Raw genomic sequence first — 18997 nt, 5'->3', positions numbered from 1 at the left:
CTTATAGGCAAAAATAACCATTATACCTTTAAAAATATGTAACCAGAAGACCTCCATGTATTGTATTTCCAATTTAGAGTTGGGGCCTGGCTTTTGGAAGTGTTGGGAGCAGAATGTGCCTGTCAAGTTTCTATCTAACAACCAAAGGTCATCAGTGGTCCTCAACCTTTTCACTTCATGGTGGTAATGGAAAGTTGTATAATTATCCATACACTGGGTAAACTGGAGGGGATGGATAAGAAGGCATTTGTATTGGACCTAATGAAAACATTGCTACATTTTCTTTGTATCATATGACTAAAAGAAAAATAAAATGCTAAGTATGCAAGAAAATACTGAATATTCAATTTATTTAAAATTTCCAAATAAAAATTTCATTAAAGTTTTAATGAGAGAATTGAAATGGTTTCTTCAGCATAATTCATTTCTCTTTGAACACCAGTGGGTTTTATATACCCTTCAGTTATATGATTGGTCCCTGCAAGGTTTGTTTTTCCCTTATGCCACTTTCATACACTCTGCCCTGCTCCTCCTCCCCTCTCATAACTTTGTTCTGTTTAAAGAATATTTTTCTGTGTGCTCTTAAAAATGTGCTTTGTTGCTTTGTATGATGTACTTTTAACTTCTGTAAATGGCATTATATTATATATAAAATTTTATTTCCTTTCTTTGTTTTCAGTAACCACTCTTTTCTAAGCCCTACCCATATTGTTCTGTATATTTTTAACCCATTGCTTCTAATTGCTGTCCGGTGGTCCATGGAGTGCATATACCCCTTTCACTCACCCACTTTCTCAAGGATGGATATATTGGGTTGCTTTCAACACCCTGTCACCATGGAAGAGTATTCTTCTGCAATTGAGGGAAATCCCTTTTCTGTCATTATCTAGAATTCAGATAATTCAGTCCCTTTAAATCATATACTTCTTCAGTCTAGCTTCTCTTCTTTTGAGTTTGAATCTATTATTAAAAATTCAAATGTTAAATCATAATATAGTGGGTTTCCATTCCACTTAAACCTTTTTATATCAAGTTTTACAAAATAATAATGACTTTTCCTGAAGCATACTCTCTATTATATCTGTCACTGTATTACCTTCAATATTTTTGTTGAAGGATTGAAACTATAATATCACTAAACATCATTGGTGAACTTCATTGTACCTCATTTTTTGAAGGTTGAAATTTTGCTTTGTTTCCTTAAATTTTATCAGTAGATGGTAATATATATTTTCACATAGCCCTTATAATTTTTCTGTCCTTATAAGCCACAACTTTGAACTACTTTTGCATCTGGAGCCTGATGCTTCCCATTCTTTTCTCACCTGTGACAGGTCAGGCCTGTTGTAGATGGGAAGTCCATCTGGGAAAGGCAAGAGGTAGTTGGTTTCTTCTCTCCCTTTGCAGTTTGGCTTCTATTCTTCCTCTCTCATCTTGCCAACTCTGGTTTCTGAACCCTCTCTGAAATGAAGGTAGAAGAAAGAAAAGTAAGGATAGGAAAATGATACCTTGCATGCTACTGTCCAAGTTGCATTAATCTCTGGATCTGGCAGATATTTAAAGCTGGGGTTTTCTCAACTATATTTCCCTTGTTGTGGGTGATAAAACATTAAGATATTACCTCAGGCCCTGAGTCTTTGGTGGTTCACTTCCAGGCTTCTTCTGCTGAGTTCCTTTCGTCCCTCTGGCAATCTTTGGGTATTACATCAGGTTCTCTATTTCACTCTTGCACAAGACCCACATCTGGTCTGTGGAGTCCATACATGCATGCTTTGTCCCGAACAAATCTGGGAGTGCAGGCACATCCCATTTCACTAGAAATCTTTCTTTGACTTCCTTTCCCTAAGGAGCAGCTTACCAACTCAGCTCCCATCTCTCCCATTATCCAGACAAGAGGCAGATGCCAGTTCTCTGTGTCTTCCAAGCATCTCTTGTCCCAGTGAAACCCCTTTCTGGGTTTCAGGATAATTTAAACAATATCACCACCCTGGGAATGAGATTTCCCCTCAGAGAAAGGGTGTGACTTCAAGACACCAGCAATTCTTTCTCAAAAATACCTCAAATTTTCTTTCAGTCTCCACTCTTAGTCCCTTTGTGCCCTTGGTATAGGGTGAGGGATTGAGAAGTCATTTAACTGGCTTTCTGTCCCCTCTTTTCTGCATGTCTTCTGCATCTGTATGTCTCATGATCCACTCTGGGATTTAGTGTCAAGGGTCTTCGGGTCTTAGCTGAAAATGGTCTTGTCACATTCCATTGCATGGGTTATGCCACAGCCACTAACACAGGCTGAAAAACTTTTGAAGAAAATTATAGAAGCAGCAGGAAAACAAAAATACATGTATTATTTAAGACTTGTTCAGCTAATCTGTGATTTTGCTGCTAGCATAAACTTCATCTGAGATCTTTCTCATAACAGCAAACTTAATCTCTTTATACCAACATTAAAAATTGGGTAAATCACAGCTTCTCTTAGTAGTCATGTGTAGCTCTGTTTATTTTAAACTTAACTCATCTTTTGGGGGGCACATTCTATTTTTTTTTTTTTTTTGCCCATTTTTAGGAAGGAAGGAAGGGCCAGGGTAAGGCTCTCTGGAGCACCAGTCTGGAGCTTTACCATAACTGAGGGCAGTCGAGGCAAATACCAACGTAGGAGGCAAAGACAAGATCCAGGCAGGAACCATGAGGTCCTAAATGTTGGGAAAAGATTTGGTCAGATTATTGGGAAATAACTGCCAAATTTGGGAGACTCTGAAGTTGACATATGAAACAAAGCAGAGAATTTGCAACCAAGAGCTTGAAAGGAGAAGAAGAAGAAGGAGGAGGAGGGGGAGGAGGCGGAGGAAAAGGAGAAGAAGAAGAATGTATTTTCATTTGTGTGAATTATCTGTGCATAAAAATAATATAAGCAAAATATCTTGGTATATATCTTGGTATGTTTTCACACATTTTGATCAGTTTCTTAGCTATAACTGTCTCTAATACTACTGGCCAATGATATTTCTGTGAAGAGTTTCATTTGGTATTATTATTATTAATTATTTTTTCACAAAAGTTGCTTGTACCCTTCTTCAAAGTGACATTTTGTGGTTAACACTTTTGAGAGCTTTTTGACTCCTTCAGTTGACCTTCTCAGTCAATCATACTACTTCTAATTGAGAAAGTGCTCTCTCCATGAGACCTAAGGTACATGGTAAGCTCCAAGCAAATTCTGCAAACCGTGGCTATTCTTAAATTCTAGTTATTTTGGTATTGAAATATCTAAGTATTTGGTGTTGAAATGTGTAACTATTTCTAGTTATTTTGGTATTAAAATGTGTACATGTTCCTAGGCATTACCTTTTGTCTCTGCCCCCAGCTTTACAGGCTTCACTCTACCATGAGCCTTGAGATCAAGTCTAATGTCACCAGGCCCAGAACTCCCTTGGAATCTGGTCTCCATCCTTCCCTACACATCCTTTCATCTGACTGTGATTCTCCTTCCTTCCAGCTCCTCCAACTTTTCCCATGTTCTTTCTAGAGCAGTACTATGCAAGAGAAAGATATTGGAGTCATATAAGTAACTTCAAATTTTCCAGTCTCCACATTAAAAAAGTAAAAAGAAACAGGTAAAATTACTTTTAATATATTTAGATTTGAGGGGCACCTGGGTGGCTTAGTCATTAAGTGTCTGCCTTCGGCTCAGGTTATGATCCCGGGGTCCTGGGATTAAGCCCCACATCGGGCTCCCCACTCTGCTCAGTGGGGAACCTGCTTCTCCCTCTCCCATTCCCCCTCCTGTGTTCCCTTTCTCACTGTCTCTATCTCTGTCAAAAAATAAATTTAAAAAATATATATGTATATTTAATTTGATATATCCATAATTTCATCATTTTACTATGTAATCAACATAGAAATTCTTGAGATGTGTTATATTCTTTTTTTAATACTAAGTCCTCAAAATTTTATGTTTATTTTACTCTTACAGCACATCTCAAGTGCTCAATAGCCGTATATGGTTAGTGACTACCCTATTGGACAGAACAGATTAGCCCCAGAACCTCTGTACTCAAAGTGTGGTCCACAGACCAGCAGTGGCAGTGTCACCTGAGACCTTGCTAGAAATAGAGAATCTCTGAGTCTGTTCAAGGCTTATTGAATTGAAAGCTGCATTTTAATAAGACCCCAGATGATATAGCTGCACATGAAAGTTTGAGAAACTCTGGTTTGGAAGACACAGTAAGTCCTCAGTAAAATCCCCCATACCTTCCATCTACCTGGCCTTCCTGAAAGTTAGCTTTGACCTGTGGGCACTGCTTCCCCTGTGGCTCTCACAGGTGGTTCCTGTTTTCTCTGCCACACCTTTGTACCATGGGCCTTTAGGCGGGATGGATGTCCTCTCTCTTCCTCTTTGCCCCTTGTGGCCATTCTTCTTCCCACCTCACTAAGCTCTCATAGCTTTGGATCTCATGTCAGCAGATTCTACCATACCCTTGCTCTCATTATTGCTGTCATTGACTAAACCCCCAGGTCACGCATCCTCATTCCTGTCTATCATTCCAACATGACCTGGTGATTTAAGAATCATCTCAAACCTCTACTAGGGCTAAAGGATCCACTTCCAAGGCCACTCATGTAATTATTGACAGGTTACAGTTCCTTACAAGATGCTGGACTAACGGCCTCAGCTCCCAGTCATGCCATGTGGTCCTCTCCATAGGGACAACTCCTAGCATGGAAGTTGGTTTCCTAGAGTACAAATGATTCAAGATACACACACACACACACACACACACACACACACATAATGTACAAGATGGAAGCTGCAGTCTCAGAAGTCACATCCCATCACTTGTACCATTTCCTATTTGGTAGAAGCAAGTTAGTAAGTGTAGCCACTCTCAAAGGGAACAATCACACAAAAAAGGGAACCCCAGGAGTTGGGGATTTTTGAGGCCACCTTGGAGACTGCCCACCACAGTAATATTCATGCTCCCCTTCCCCTCACCAGCTCACAGTGCTCCAATCTCTCTGGTTTCTTTTCTGTTCTCTAGGAATCCAAGCATGTGCTCAGCTCAGAGCTTTTGCCTTTGCTTTCCCTCTGCCTTGAGCACTTCCCCACCAGATATTCTCATGACTTACTCCCTCACTTGCTTAAGATTTCTGTTGAAATGTCACCTTCACAATGAGATCTTCTCTAACCATACAATTTAGAATCACAGCCCTCGACCACTTTCTCTATTTTTCTGTTTTTCTTATTGTTATCTAACATGTTTTATTTATTTATTTATTTAGCTTGTTTTCTAACTCCTCTCACCACAGCAACATTATCTTAACTGGCATTTTGGCTTTAATCACGAATTTCTTCTATAACCAAATGAGTATTCTAGTAACAAGGCAAATCTAATAATTATTGCTTCATAGGCTAAAATTCTTCAGTGACACTTGATAGCCTGAGGCAGTTACCTTGTCGGGACAAGACTAGGCTAGGTTTGGTACTGACCTCCAGAAAGACATTTAGAAATCAATGGGTTGTAGCAGATTATGTTGGTTCTCTGCCCATATATCCTTTGGGACTTAACACTTCAGTATGCCCCGGCCCTTCCAAGTCCATCTATTTTTTAATATTTTGAAGAAATATTCTACACACCCCAAACATAGCAGTAGATTTCAAACAAGACTGACAGAAGTTGGAGTATAAATACCTCTGCTCCCTTTCCTGGGGAGATACTACAAAGTGCATTCTATACTACTTCCAAGTTATCTTTCATGATGATGCTCAGTCATCCACAGCAGTAGCTAGCTTAATAACACACCCTTTCTGGTTGTCCTCCATTGTTTATATCATTTTCTCATTCCCCTACTAGTATTTCCTGCACCTCCCAAATAATACTTACATTCAAATCCTGTGTCAATATCTGCTTACAAAAAAATCCTAACCCAAACAGGGTATTGGTGTCACAGCAACCAGGGATCGGGAAGCCAGATGTGCTTCGTGTCTTACAATGCATGGACAGTACAACGCAATGATAAATTGTCTCTCCCAAAAATGTCAATAACACAGTCTGTTTCCTTATTATGGGAAATAAGACATATCACTGTCTATTTTCAAATTTTCTCTCCACTCTCATTCCCAACTTGCCTTGTTTGGTTTAATTCCTTGTTTTACTTTTGGATGTCATTTTTGTTTGTTTTTAGCTCTTAATTGTGCCATTCCAATTCAGAATGGCAGAAAGGATAAAGAATATTTATACCTACCTAGTATAATTCCTAAAGCCATTCCTGAGAATGGTCCTTTACATCCACTCTGGTGATCTACATGGGGTCTCTGAAAGAATCTAAACATCTAGAGATCCTTAAAGAAACGTCTAGCGTCTAGCTATGCCTCTCAATCAGACTGTCATAGTTGCTCTACAATGGATTGCACTTAATCTACATCACACGTTTTTAAGTGGTAGAAAAGTTTCACCATTAAGTTCATTATGATGTGGAGTTACAGCTAATTGCTGATTCACTAAACCAAATTATGTTATTCTTCACTAAATGCTTGGTTTTATTTCACTTATTTACATTATTGGAAGGTTAGATAACAAAATGGTGCCCGTAGCTTTATTTGGCACTATCAAATTTTATTATCTTTTAATAGCTTATAAATCAGAACCTGGGCGCCTGGTTAGCTCAGTCCATTAAGCATCCGAGTCTTGATTTCGATCTCAGGGTCGTGAGATCGAGCCCCAGGTGGGGATCTGCATTGGGCATGGAGCCTCTTAAGATTCTCTCTGTCCCTCTCCCTCTGCCTTTCCCCTACCTCAAAAAAAAAAAAAAAAAAAAAAAAAGAGAGAGAGAGAAAGAGAGAGAGAGAGATGGGGGCACCTTGAGTTTTACCTAGCTCCATTTCCTGTTTTCCTGTTAATCTTCCAAGATAGAGAGCATATCACTTCTTATCAAATATCTGCAATGATTCATATTATGTTACTTCCTTTAGTAGCTCACTCCAGCAGCTAAGCCAGCATTAACACTAGTTATCACAGTGCCTGGTATGCTATATGCACTTATAAATATTTTCTGAGTGAATATTGAATAAATAAGATGTTTAATCAAAGTTTAAAGTTAGGTCTTGGACTTCAGCAAAAAGAAAACAGCTCAACATTTTTCTCAAAGCCCTTTATTGGACTTGAAGAGAACACTAAAAAAGCCTTTCCTCTTGACAAAAGGAGTTTTTAAAACTTTTAATAGGAGCACTTGTTTTTGCTTTTAATTTTTTATGGTAGTTCTGGTTGCTAGTCTCTGTATTTTGTGCAGAGTGGAATACTGAAAACAGTAAGCTTAGGCTTCCACAAATAGAGTGAGAAAGAAGGAAGGAGAACATTCTTGACCTGGAATGTCATAATATAATTGGATTAATTTTTAAGCTACCCCCATAAAATAGAATAGAAGAACAGCATTGTCTGTTTGTCATCAAGATTCAATTCAGTAAGCATTTATTGAATATCCGTTCAGTGTATTTTGGGTGTGTTCAAAAAAGTAGAATGTGCAGTCCTGCTTTTGAAGAGCTGGTAACTTCAGAGGTGCTCTACTTTCTCAACAGTTTCTTAGTTCATTAAGAACCCTGTTTTGATTTAGTATAATCCAAGAAGGCTTTTGCAGGAAACACTAATTTCTAGTGTTTACATGCCTTAGAGCTTTGAATCAAGAGTCAGAAAAAGACAGGGAGGTGTGAAATTTTTTAACTGACCAAGAGTTTCCATTCACTTTGATTCTCTCCATTTCGTTATTTCATGTTTTTTCCCCCCCTCTTTTTTTCTGAACACTATCAAAGGTTTATGCTGGATTCCAAAGTTCATATGAACTTTGCATACAAGGAATTCCCTGCATAACAGAGTGGAATGTATGCTAGTGAGAGTAAATGTTTTATAACATTTTCCTTTTACTTATTCTCTTTGTCCTTTACACCCATGAATTAGCCCTTTATGTGAATTTTTTTTTGCAAGGATTTTTAAAAAGACAGGCAGCAGCTTTTTACAAGTTGTAATAACGATTCTTAGATGTTTGTTTATTTATTTATTTATTTATTTTCAAAAGCACTGTTTTTATTTATACAGAGTCCTAACCACTTCGGCAGCAGGGCAGGATTGGGAGAGGTTCCTTTTTCAATCCAGGGGCCTCCATAATGTTGGTCTGTTGCTACCAAACACACAGGCAGGTGGCGTCATGGATTTGGTAAACTAACTACAATGTTTAGTCTCTCTCGGCTAGAGCAACAAGGTGAGCATCAATCTCTGCTTCTGAAAGAATCCTGAATTTAGGATTTTCAACTGTAACTACTCCAACTTCTATTTCTGAAGGTTTGAAATCAATTGATAGAACAGTAGATAGGCATGTAATTGCAGTTTCCACTCTCTGTTCAAATGTCCAATCAAATTTCTTCTTCACTTTTTTTTCAAGGAAGCTGGTTGACTCCGTTTGTTTAACTCCTGCTGCAGTGGCTTTAAACCCACAGTAGTAACCTGCAGGATCACACTTGTACACCTGAGGGCCTTGTTCTTCATCGATACCAATTAAAATCATACAACAACCAAGAGGCCTCATTTCAGCATTCTGTGTGTAGACCTGAGAAATATCAGCAATTCTTTTGCACAGCATGTCCACAGGAATCTCATAGCCATACTTGTATTTCCAGTTAGCTGCCTCATAGCATGCCCTCTGTACCTGGGATCTGCTGTCAGCTGTCATTCCTGTCATCACACAGCCAATGTTTTCAGTTATCTTGAATAAGTGAGTCACTGTGCTAGAATCCAATAATTTGTCAGGTACTTTCTTCTGTGTGACAATTACTGCACAGTCTTTCCCTCTGACAGCTACCAATGTAAGGCCACCCTGGTTAATAGCCTTAAAATCATATTCTACTTGGTAGAGCCGGCCCTCGGGTGAAAAAATGGTAATGTGGTGGTCAAAACCAGCGCTGGAACCACGGAACATGTTGGCACACCCACTGCTTCAAGCACTGTCTCTCTTAGAGGAGACTTTAAAAGGTCTGGACCCAATTTCAATGTGTGTGAGGTGGGCATGGGGATGTTGGGGGGTTTCCCACACCTTTATGGAGCAACTCTCTGACACCAACTGGTGGTCCTGCAATTCAACTCAATTCTGACACTAATAATCCAGAGATAGCATCAGATTCCACAGTCTAAGGGCTTAGTCCACAAGACTGCCCTCCACTTCAGATGCCAAATGTAAGCCCTGCTTCTGACTGACTGACTACAGATTGGAGGTTACCAAACCTTCCTTGGGTTTGATTAGTTTGCTAGAATGGCTCACAGAACTCAGGAAACCTATTTACTTACTGGATTAGTAAGCAATAGCAGCAGTTTTTATACCATGGGTATTCATACCATAGGGTAACCATCCAGGGATCAAAGGTTCCTCATCCCACCACATTTTATCTTTTCTCTCAACAAACCACATGTTTCTGTGAACCAGGGCTGTTCTAGCAAATCCCATTTCTCTGACACCAACAAAAGGTTCTGGTCACCAATTCCAAAGTGTGGACGTGGAGGGTTTTTCCCACACCACCAAGCAACTTGGGCACACTCTCTAAGGACTTCAGATACCAGTCACCAGTCCAAGTTGTCACTTATGCTTTTGACCAACCTGCTTTAGATTGAGGGTTCCTGCGATCCCCACCTTGGGTTTGATCAATTTGCTAGAGCAGCTCACAGAACTCAGGAAAACATTTTATTTATTAGATTACTGGTTTGTTATAAAAAGGTATAACTCAGGAACAGCCTGATGGAAGAGATGCGTAGGGCAAGGTATGGGGACCTTTCATGCTCTCTTCAAGTGCATCACTCTCTCTGAATTTCCATGTATTCACCAAACTGGAAGATCTCCAAATTTGTCCTTTTGGGTTTTTATGGAAGCTTCATTACACAGGCACAATTGATTCATCATTGGTGACTGATTTAATCTCCAGCCCTGCTCCTCTCCCTGGAAATCAAGGGGTGGGACTGAAAGTTCCAACCTCTATTCAAGTTGGTTCTGCTGGCCCAGCCTTCATCCATAGGTGATTTCCAAAGTCACCTCATTAATATAAGCCCTGCTGTGGTTATGAATAATAAGGCACCCGTTTCATTTTTATGGCTCTGAAGTGGATTTCAATAGGTACTCCCATTGCTCTTGTTGCTCAAAAAATTCCAATGGTTTTGGGAGCTCTGTGCCAGGAAACCATGGAACCAAGACCAAATACATATGAGAAATATATTTTGGTCAATGACCAAATTTGTATTTATTATTAATCACAAAATTGACACATTTAACCAGAAACATAAAATAAAGACATTATTAAAGTATCCATTTTTCATATTTTAGATCAGATTTATTACTAGCTACTGTTATTCATTCAATAATATTGTTTATTTGAAATTCTGTTGTTTAAATCCAGGATTGAGCACTGACTTGGAAGATATATAATTATCAACAAATAGTAGTAATGTTTGGTACAATTTATGCCTTGGTCGATTTAAATTCATGCTAATGTAGGGACCACTTTGACATAAAGATTATTTTGAATTAAAAAAACCATCAAAACCCAGCAGATTCAGGAAAAGCTTTTTATGTCCTCCACAACTGCCTAAAAAGAATTTAGATAGAGGACCAGCTCTAGGAAGAGAGCTATCACCAGAGATAACTAGATTATACTATGTACTACATATGGTAGACAGGGAGGAACCTAGCATGGCCTGTTTGAACCCTATGTCCTATTGTTTCTGAGTGGCCCTGCAAACATTTGTTTATCAAACATTTACTCTTTTACATTTCCCTGTGACTTGCATTTCTTGCCTTGGAAGTCCCAGACCCCAACCCCCTTCTCCTTAATTCAGGATAATGGATATACCTCATTTTGCCAGACTGTCTATGGAATTTCCAAGTGTGGATTCCCTCTATGTATGAAATTACATTTGATTTTCTCTGATTCACCTTTCTCATGTCAGTTTGGTTCTTATTTAGACTAGAAGGACCTTGAAGGGGCCAGGAAATTCTTCCTCCCCAACACTAATTATAACTGAAAGGGAAAGCTGGCTTTATCAGGAGGTAGGTCATATTTCTTAATAATCACAGATTTCAGATTTTAGAACAGACGAAAAGCAGTGATTTTTCCCCAGCCCCCTAAGACTTTAGCTCCTTGAGGGAAAGGCCTGTGTCTTAGTCTCTATGTGCTTGCAAAATAAAGAGGAAGGAGTGGAAGGAGAAGGGAACTCTTTATTTAATTGTAAAGCAATTGAGGACCAGGAAATTTCCTCAGATTATATAACCAGGCAGGGTTGCAATCTCAGATTTTCGGCATCCTCATAAAACACATTTTGCTCTGTTAAGCTTCTTACTACTAGGACCATGTTTTTTTCTGGTAGTATTTCTTCTTAGGCAAACTAATTGTCCCACGTTTCTGCCTCTGTCCAAGGGATGAACAGAGATTTAGTCCAACCCTCTGTCTTCTTCCTTTTTCTTCCTTGGGGAAATATTTGAAGGAAACTTTTGACTTATACCTCTACCTTTTTCTTCAGTCCATGCCAAGGGAGGAAGTGTGATAAATCTGATCATGATTGGTGATGAGTTGCTGGGTTATTGTGCCGAAAAGCAGGAACGAGGCTTCTTACTTCTTTCACTCCATGCTTGGGCTCTTCAGGGTCTTGCCTGTTTCCAGCTCCCATATGATGAGTTCACCTGGCAAAGAAGGTGATAAATACAACTTCTCAGGGCAGCAGAGGGCTCCACCATCACTTCTTGGTTCCAGCTTTGTCGCCAATCCCTGGCTGCATTAAGTCGGACAGGTCTCCATTTTAGGCCAGGTGTCTCCAAATAAGGAGGAAGGTAGTAGGAAACCACTAGGTTTCAGAAGTGAGCCAAGTTCTCTAACAGTTACCTGAAAAGGGGTTGTGCTGTGCACCAATACAAATGTGATGCACTGCATTGGACTTTCAGTCAGTTGTTATCCTTGTTTGAGTGCTCTGTCAGTAGCAAAGCCTGGAAGATCAGAAGGCAGAGATGGGCCACTCCAACATAAAAGTTCTCACCATGTCAGAAGAGTTGTTTATTGTTGTTGTTGTTTTTAACTATGTAGTGCGGAGAATTTCACCATCTACAAAAGCAGACAGAATCGTTTTAATAAATTCCCATGTACTCATTCACCAACCCCAACAACTATGCACTCACAGTCAATAACTTCTACATCTGTTAATCCACTGAAATCTTTTTCCTAAATGACAAGTGCTCCCTGCATGTAGCTTTTACTTTCTGAGGCCACACAGCCAGGGATGGATGGTAGTTAACACTTGGGGTTAACAATAACAACAAGACAATAATAACATCAGTGTGACTCTTGTTCCCCTTGGCTCCCATCCAATAGCAGCAAGGAGATCCCAAGCCTTCCTTGTCACTCTCCTTGCTCTGAGAGGGTTCTGGGTGATTCATGCATTGTTTTTGTCATTCTCTATATTTTTCTTACCATGGTCAGAGATGTTCTTCTGCCACTTTGAGACCTTGAGGGGCAGTTGCTGTCTCTGCTGCTATTTGTATCAGTATAGGCTTTTTGTTAAAGACAATTTTTTAGGTTCACAGCAAAATTGAGAGAAAAGTACAGAGATTTCCCATATACTTCCTGCCCTCACATGCATGGCTTACCACATTACTAATATCCCCCACCAGAGTGGTATAGTTGTCATAATCGATGAGAACCTACATTGACATATCATAATCACCCCAAGTCCATAATTTACATTAGGGTTCACTCTTGGTGTTGTATATTCTATGGGGTTAGACAAATGTATAATGACGTGTATCCACCATTACAGTATCATATAGAGTGGTTTCACTGTCCCAAAAATCTGTGTTCTGTCTATTCACCCATCTCTTTACAACCCCTGGCAACGCTGATCTTTTTATTATCACCATAGTTTTGCTTTTTCCAGAATGTCATATGGTTGGAATCATACAAGATTATATTTTCTGTATATACCACAGTTTATTTACCCATTCACCTACCACGGGACATCTCAGTCACTTCTAAGCTTTGGAAGTTGTGAATAAAGTTGCTGTAAACATCCATGTACAGTTTTTGTGTGGACATAAGTTTTCGACTCATTTGGGTAAACAGCAAGGAGTGTGACTTGTGGATTATACAGTAGGAGTACATATAGTTTTGTAAGAAACTGCCAAACGGTCTTCCAAAGTGGTTGTACTATTTTGCATTCCCATCAGCAGTGAATGAGAGCTCCTGTTGCTCCACATCCTCATCAGCATTTGGTGTTGTCAGTGTTCTGAATTTGGGCTATTCTAACAGATGTGTAGTGGCATCTCACTGTTTTAATTTGCATTTCCCTAGTGACCTATAATGTGGAACATATTTTCATATGTTTATTTGTGATTTGTATGTCCTTTTTGGTGACCTTTCTGTTAAGATCTTTGGCTTATTCTTTAAGTGGGTTGTTTGTTTCCTTATTGCTGAAGTCTAAAGCATTCTTTGTATATTTTGGAAAACAGTCCTCAATCAGATATGTCTTCTGTAAATATTTTCTACCAGTCTGTGGCTTGTGTTCTCATTCTCTTGACATTATCTTTCACAGAGCAGAAGTTTTTTTTTTTTAATATTAATGAAGTCCAGCTTATCAATTATTTCTTTCGTGGATTGTGCCTTTAGTATTGTATGTAAAAAGTCATCACCATGCCCAGGGCTATCTAGGTTTTCTCTATCATCTAGGAGGTTTATAGTTTTGTATTTTAGATTTAGGGGTCTATGATCCATTTTGAGTTAATTTGGGGGAAAGGTATAAGGACTGTGTTTAGATTTAGACTTTTTTTTTTTTTGCATGTGACTATTCCAGCACTATTTGTTGAAAAGACAAGTTGTCTTGTCTTTTCTTCTTTGTGAAAGATGAGTTGACTCTATTAATGTCATTGATTTCTGGGCTTTCTATTCTGTTCCATTGATCTGATTCTTCTTTTGCCAATACCACACTGTCTTGATTACTATAGATTTATAGTATGTCTTGAAGTTAGGTAGTGTTAGTCTTCCAACTTTGTTTTTCTTTTTCAATATTGTGTTGGCAATTTGGTGTATTTTACTTCTCCATATAAACTTTAGGATTGATTTGTCAATATCAACAATGCAACTTGCTGGGATTTTGATTGGTATTGCATTGAATCTATGGACCAAGTTAGGGAGAACAGACATGTTGGCAATATTGAGTCTTCTATTCCATTATTATGGGATATATCTCATTTATTTAGTTCTTCCTTGACTTCTTTCATCAGAGTTATATAGTTTTCCTGTATAGTTCTTATATACATTTGGATAGATTTGTACCTAAGTATTTTATTTTAGGGGGTGCTAATGTAAAAGGTATCATGTTTTAACTTCAAATTCCACTCATTCATAGATGGTATTTAGGAAAGATATTTCTATTTCCTACATTTTGCATATTAGTTTTGTGTTCTGTAATCTTTCTATAATTGCTTTTTTGTTTTTGCTTTTGTTTTTTTGCTTTTTGTCAAATTTTTTTTTGGATTTTCTACATAATCATGTCATCTATGAATGAGGACAGTTTTATGTCTTCTTTCCCAATCTGTATACATTTTATTTCTTTTCCTTCTCCTATTGCATTAGCTTACTTTATTGCAAATGCTTTTTCTGTACCTATTGATATAATCATGTGATTTTTCTTTTTTAGCCTGCTGAGGTGATGGATTATGTTAATTGATTTTCAAGTGTTGAGCCAGCCTTGCATACCTAAGATAAATCATACTTGATTGTGGCATATAATTCTTTTCATACTATTGTTAGAATAATGTTGGCCTCATAGAATGAGTTAGGAAGTATTCCTTCTGCTTCTGTCCTCTGAAAGAGATTGTAGAGAATCAGTATAATTTCTTCCTTAAATGTTTGGTAGAATTCACCAATGAACCCATCTGAGCTTGGTGCTATCTGTTTGGGAAGATTATTAATTATTGATTCAATTTCTTTAATAGATATGAAGCTATCCAAAATATCTATCTTTTATTGTGTAACTTTTGACAGATTTTGACTTACAAGGAATCGATCCATTTCATCTAGGTTATCAAATCTGTTGAAATAGAGTTGTATATAGTACTCCTTTATTATGCTTTTAATAACCATGGAATCTGTAGTGATGTTCTTTCTTTCATTTCCGATATTAGTACTTTGTGTCCTTTCTTTTTCTTCTCTTAGTTAACCTGGCTACAGGCTTATCAATTTTATTCACCTTTTCAAAGAACCAACTTTTGGTTTCATTGATTTTCTCTACTGATTTCCTGTTTCAATTTCATTTATTTCTTCTCTAATTCTTATTACTTTTCCTTCTGCTTACTTTGGATTTAATTTCTTATTCTTTTTCTAGTTTCCTAAGGAAGAAATTTAGATTTTTGATTTTTAGATCTCTTCTTTCCTAATATATGCATTCAATGCTATACATTTCCTTCTAAGCACTGCTTTTGCCTCATCTTACAAATTTTGATAAGTTGTGCTTTCATTTTCATTTAGTTTAAAATATTTAAAAATTTCCTTTGAGATTTCGTCTGTGACTCACTTGTTATTTAGAAGTGTGTTGTTTAATCTCTACATGTTTTGGGATTTTCCAGTTATTTTTCTGTTACTGATCTCTTGTTTAATTCTATTGTGGTCTGAGAGCAGGTATTGTATGATTTCTACTCTTTCACATTTGTTAAGGTGTATTTTATGACACACAATATAGTCTATATTGGTGAATGTTTCAAGTGACCTGGAAAAGAATGTGCATTCTGCTGTTGTTGGATAAAGTAGTCTATAGATGTCAATTATATGCAGTTAATTGATGGTGCTGGTGAGGTCAACTATGTCCTTACTGATTTTCTGCTTGCTGGATCTGTCATTTCTGATAGAGGTTACCAATAATGACTTTTTGTCATTATTGTTGCTGTAATTGATGTTGCTATTGCTAATCTCACTGTGGTCACTGCTGTTCTTGTGAATGCACTATTCTAGCTTCAGTATGAGGCTCCTTTTTTAAACTTGTTATTTTTATTTATTTATTATTATTTTTTAGATTTGTGAGGTATCCTTTTTTTTTAAGATTTTATTTATTTGGCTCTCTTGGCCTTAGTGCTATCTTCTTGGAAAGCTCTGTGCCATGACAGCGCAGTTGAGGAAGAAGCAAATGCACAGGCTGAAGCGTAAAAGAAGAAAGATGTGGCAGAGGTCCAAGTAAACAGATAGCTTGTGCACCCATGGAGCCACAGGAGCAGAAATAAGGAAAGCCAGAGGCCAAGGATGTTGGTACCAATTGTTGGACTGCATGCCTACTTTCTAGAGCTTGATTCAATGGATCTAGAACATCCATTGCCATCTGATCACAGCAGCCACCTTTGAGACACCCACTTTGTTCATACCAAAACAGTCCCTTTTGGTCCTTTGCCCTGGACCTGTGACTTTCAGGAATAATTCTGTTTTCATTTGTGGCTGAATGTAACATGTTTACAATAAATCATCTCTTCTGCTGCCTTAAAAAAAGATTTTATTTATTTATTTGAGAGAGAGAGAGCATGAGCAGGGGAGGGGGCAGAGGAGAGGGAGAAGCAGACCCTCCATGAGCAGGGAGCCCCATGTGGGGCTCAAACCCAGGACCCTGAGATCCTGACTTGAGCTGAAGGCAGTTGTTTAACCAACTGAGCCACCCAGGCTCCCCTATGAGGTATTTTTTTTTTATTTGGATCCCTTGGATTGGTATTGTTCTTTGAATTCTTATTGCCCCCTTTTTCTTTGAACTTGGGAGAGAACTGATGAGGAGGCAGGGTGAGGACATATTTGAATAGCTTCACCAACTCTCACACTTAGAAGTGTTCCTCCTTGCCAATGATGAGCCAGTGCCAGGATCAGTAGTGGATATCTCTGCTTTTTCCCATATGACACCTCATTCACCTGGGGCACTTCCCTCAGAGGTAAGGGTAGTGACTGCCTTTGTGTCCCCTCTTATTTCAAGTATCTTACTTCTGATGTCTTAAATCAAACATGATCTACAATCCTAAAGCAAATCAATGTCTTATTCTTGGGGCAGACACAAGATCCTTCTGTATGTAGCCCTTGCTAAGTCAGCACTCTTATCCCAATTATGGTAACATCTTAAGTCTGCAAAAAAAGAACCCAGTATCTCCTAAGACTTGGAAGAAATAGGTCCAAAATGGTGACTGTATGTGCATCTTATATTTCCTCCAGAAAAAGATACAATATATTTCACTGAGTTATGAGATGGATTGCTTTTTTTCCATTTTGGGGACATGATTTCCTTCCTCCCACCTCCATCTTCCACTCACCTCAATCCACCTCCCACCTCTGTACTCCTTCCATGTCTGCCTGCTTCCTTCACCATCTTGAGATTCTTTTCCCTCTGGTTACCAGGCCTAGCTAAAGTTACCTTTAACAACACATGGGGTATTAAAAAAGAGAAAGTACAGGACTTTTGTCATCCTCCTAAAGGCCCTACTCTTATACTGCCTTGGGGGAGAGAAGTTGGCTTGAAGATTCATGAGCTAGATAAATGGTCCTACCTCCAGAGTCTTTACCAAGCCTCCTCGGGTGTGGTTTTATTCACCATTAGTTTGGCACACAGTGAGTAAGTGTTTGGCACAGAAATATCTTGACCAACTCATAGTTTCCATCAATCCCAGTTTCAGTTCAGTAGGGACAGTTTTCTTCCTGGACTTTCTCAGGATAGTCTTATCCAAGCTCTAACCATGTTCAGACAGGTGTGAAGGGTAGGCCTATTAGCAGATAAAGACTCTATACTTCATGTTCTCTTGTGCATAGATCCCATGCATGAGTGGGGGCTCTAACCTTTTCATTTGGACTGTATTTATTTATTTATTTATTTATTTATTTATTTATTAATTATTTTATTTTAAGATTTTATTTATTCATTTGAGAGAGAGGAGAGAGAAAGAGAGCAAGCACAAGCAGGGGTAGAGGCAGAGAGAGAGGGAGAAACGGACTCCTCACTGAGCTAAGAGTCTGACGCAGGGCTTGATCCCAGGACCTGGAGATCATGACCTGAGCCAAAGGCAGATGCTTAATCATCTGAGCCACCCATGCGCCCCTGGACTCCAATCATTTACATAAGGATTTCTAGAATCCCAAGATTCAAGCTCTTCCACCACCTTCATACCTCCCTAAAGCACACTGGTTCCTTAATCACTAGTGGGGAATCTGTCTCTTTGTTCTACCTACATATAGTCAACTTCTTATAAGAGTGAGAACATTGCAGATATATGTACCTTACAGGCTTCATTACATGGCTGGCATGCCTGCTTTACCAAAGCTCTTAATCATAAAACTGCTTTAATATGGTAGATGTTTGTCTACATTAGCATTCAAGGCCTAATGGCGCTATTAGAGCTCAGTCCAGATAACTTGGACTTCTTCCCTTTCATGATCCCTTGACATTTGCATTTGCTCTTCTTTTTTTTCTTTTAAGATTTTATTTATTTATTTATTAGAGAGAGAGAGAGAGAAACAGCATGAGAGGGGAGAGGGTCAGAGGGAGAAACAGGCTCCCCACTGAGCTGGGAGCCTGATGAGGGACTCGATCTCAGGACTCTAGGATCATAACCTGAGCTGAAGGCAGTCACTTAACCAACTGAGCCATCCAGGCGCCCTGCATTTGTTTTTCTTATTTTCATATAAATGTATGACTATGCAGATTGTGGCAAAACCTTAAAGTATGAAGAAAAACAAAAATCAAGATATAGAAATTGTGTGTTGGTTTTCTATTTTCTAGCAGTATCCAATTAGGAAATATAGGGAAAAATAAACTCCCACTCCCAATATAAAAGTATAAAATCTTGGTATAAATCTAACAAGAGAAGTATCTGAACTATGTGACAAAAACCATAAAACTTTAAATTTAAAGTCCTAAATTAAAGGGTGGGAAAAAATTTTGTAAAGATATAAATATTTTATATTAATCTATAAATTTAATGT

General features: G+C 38.4%; 1 protein-coding gene across 1 annotated transcript; it reads right to left on the bottom strand.

Moving 5' to 3' along the window:
- Window positions 1-8063: 8063 nt before the first annotated feature.
- LOC113927275 (proteasome subunit alpha type-6-like) lies at window positions 8064-8982 on the bottom strand. The gene has a single exon (XM_035728621.1). The coding sequence runs from the start codon at window positions 8953-8955 to the stop codon at window positions 8215-8217; it is 741 nt and encodes a 246-aa protein (XP_035584514.1). The 5' UTR covers window positions 8956-8982; the 3' UTR covers window positions 8064-8214.
- Window positions 8983-18997: the final 10015 nt, after the last annotated feature.

Source organism: Zalophus californianus, chromosome 7 (genome assembly GCF_009762305.2).
Source record: "Zalophus californianus isolate mZalCal1 chromosome 7, mZalCal1.pri.v2, whole genome shotgun sequence".
NCBI lineage: Eukaryota > Metazoa > Chordata > Mammalia > Carnivora > Otariidae > Zalophus > Zalophus californianus.
The sequence above is the reverse complement of the archived record's forward strand: the minus strand, read 5'-3'. Positions and strand labels throughout refer to the sequence as shown.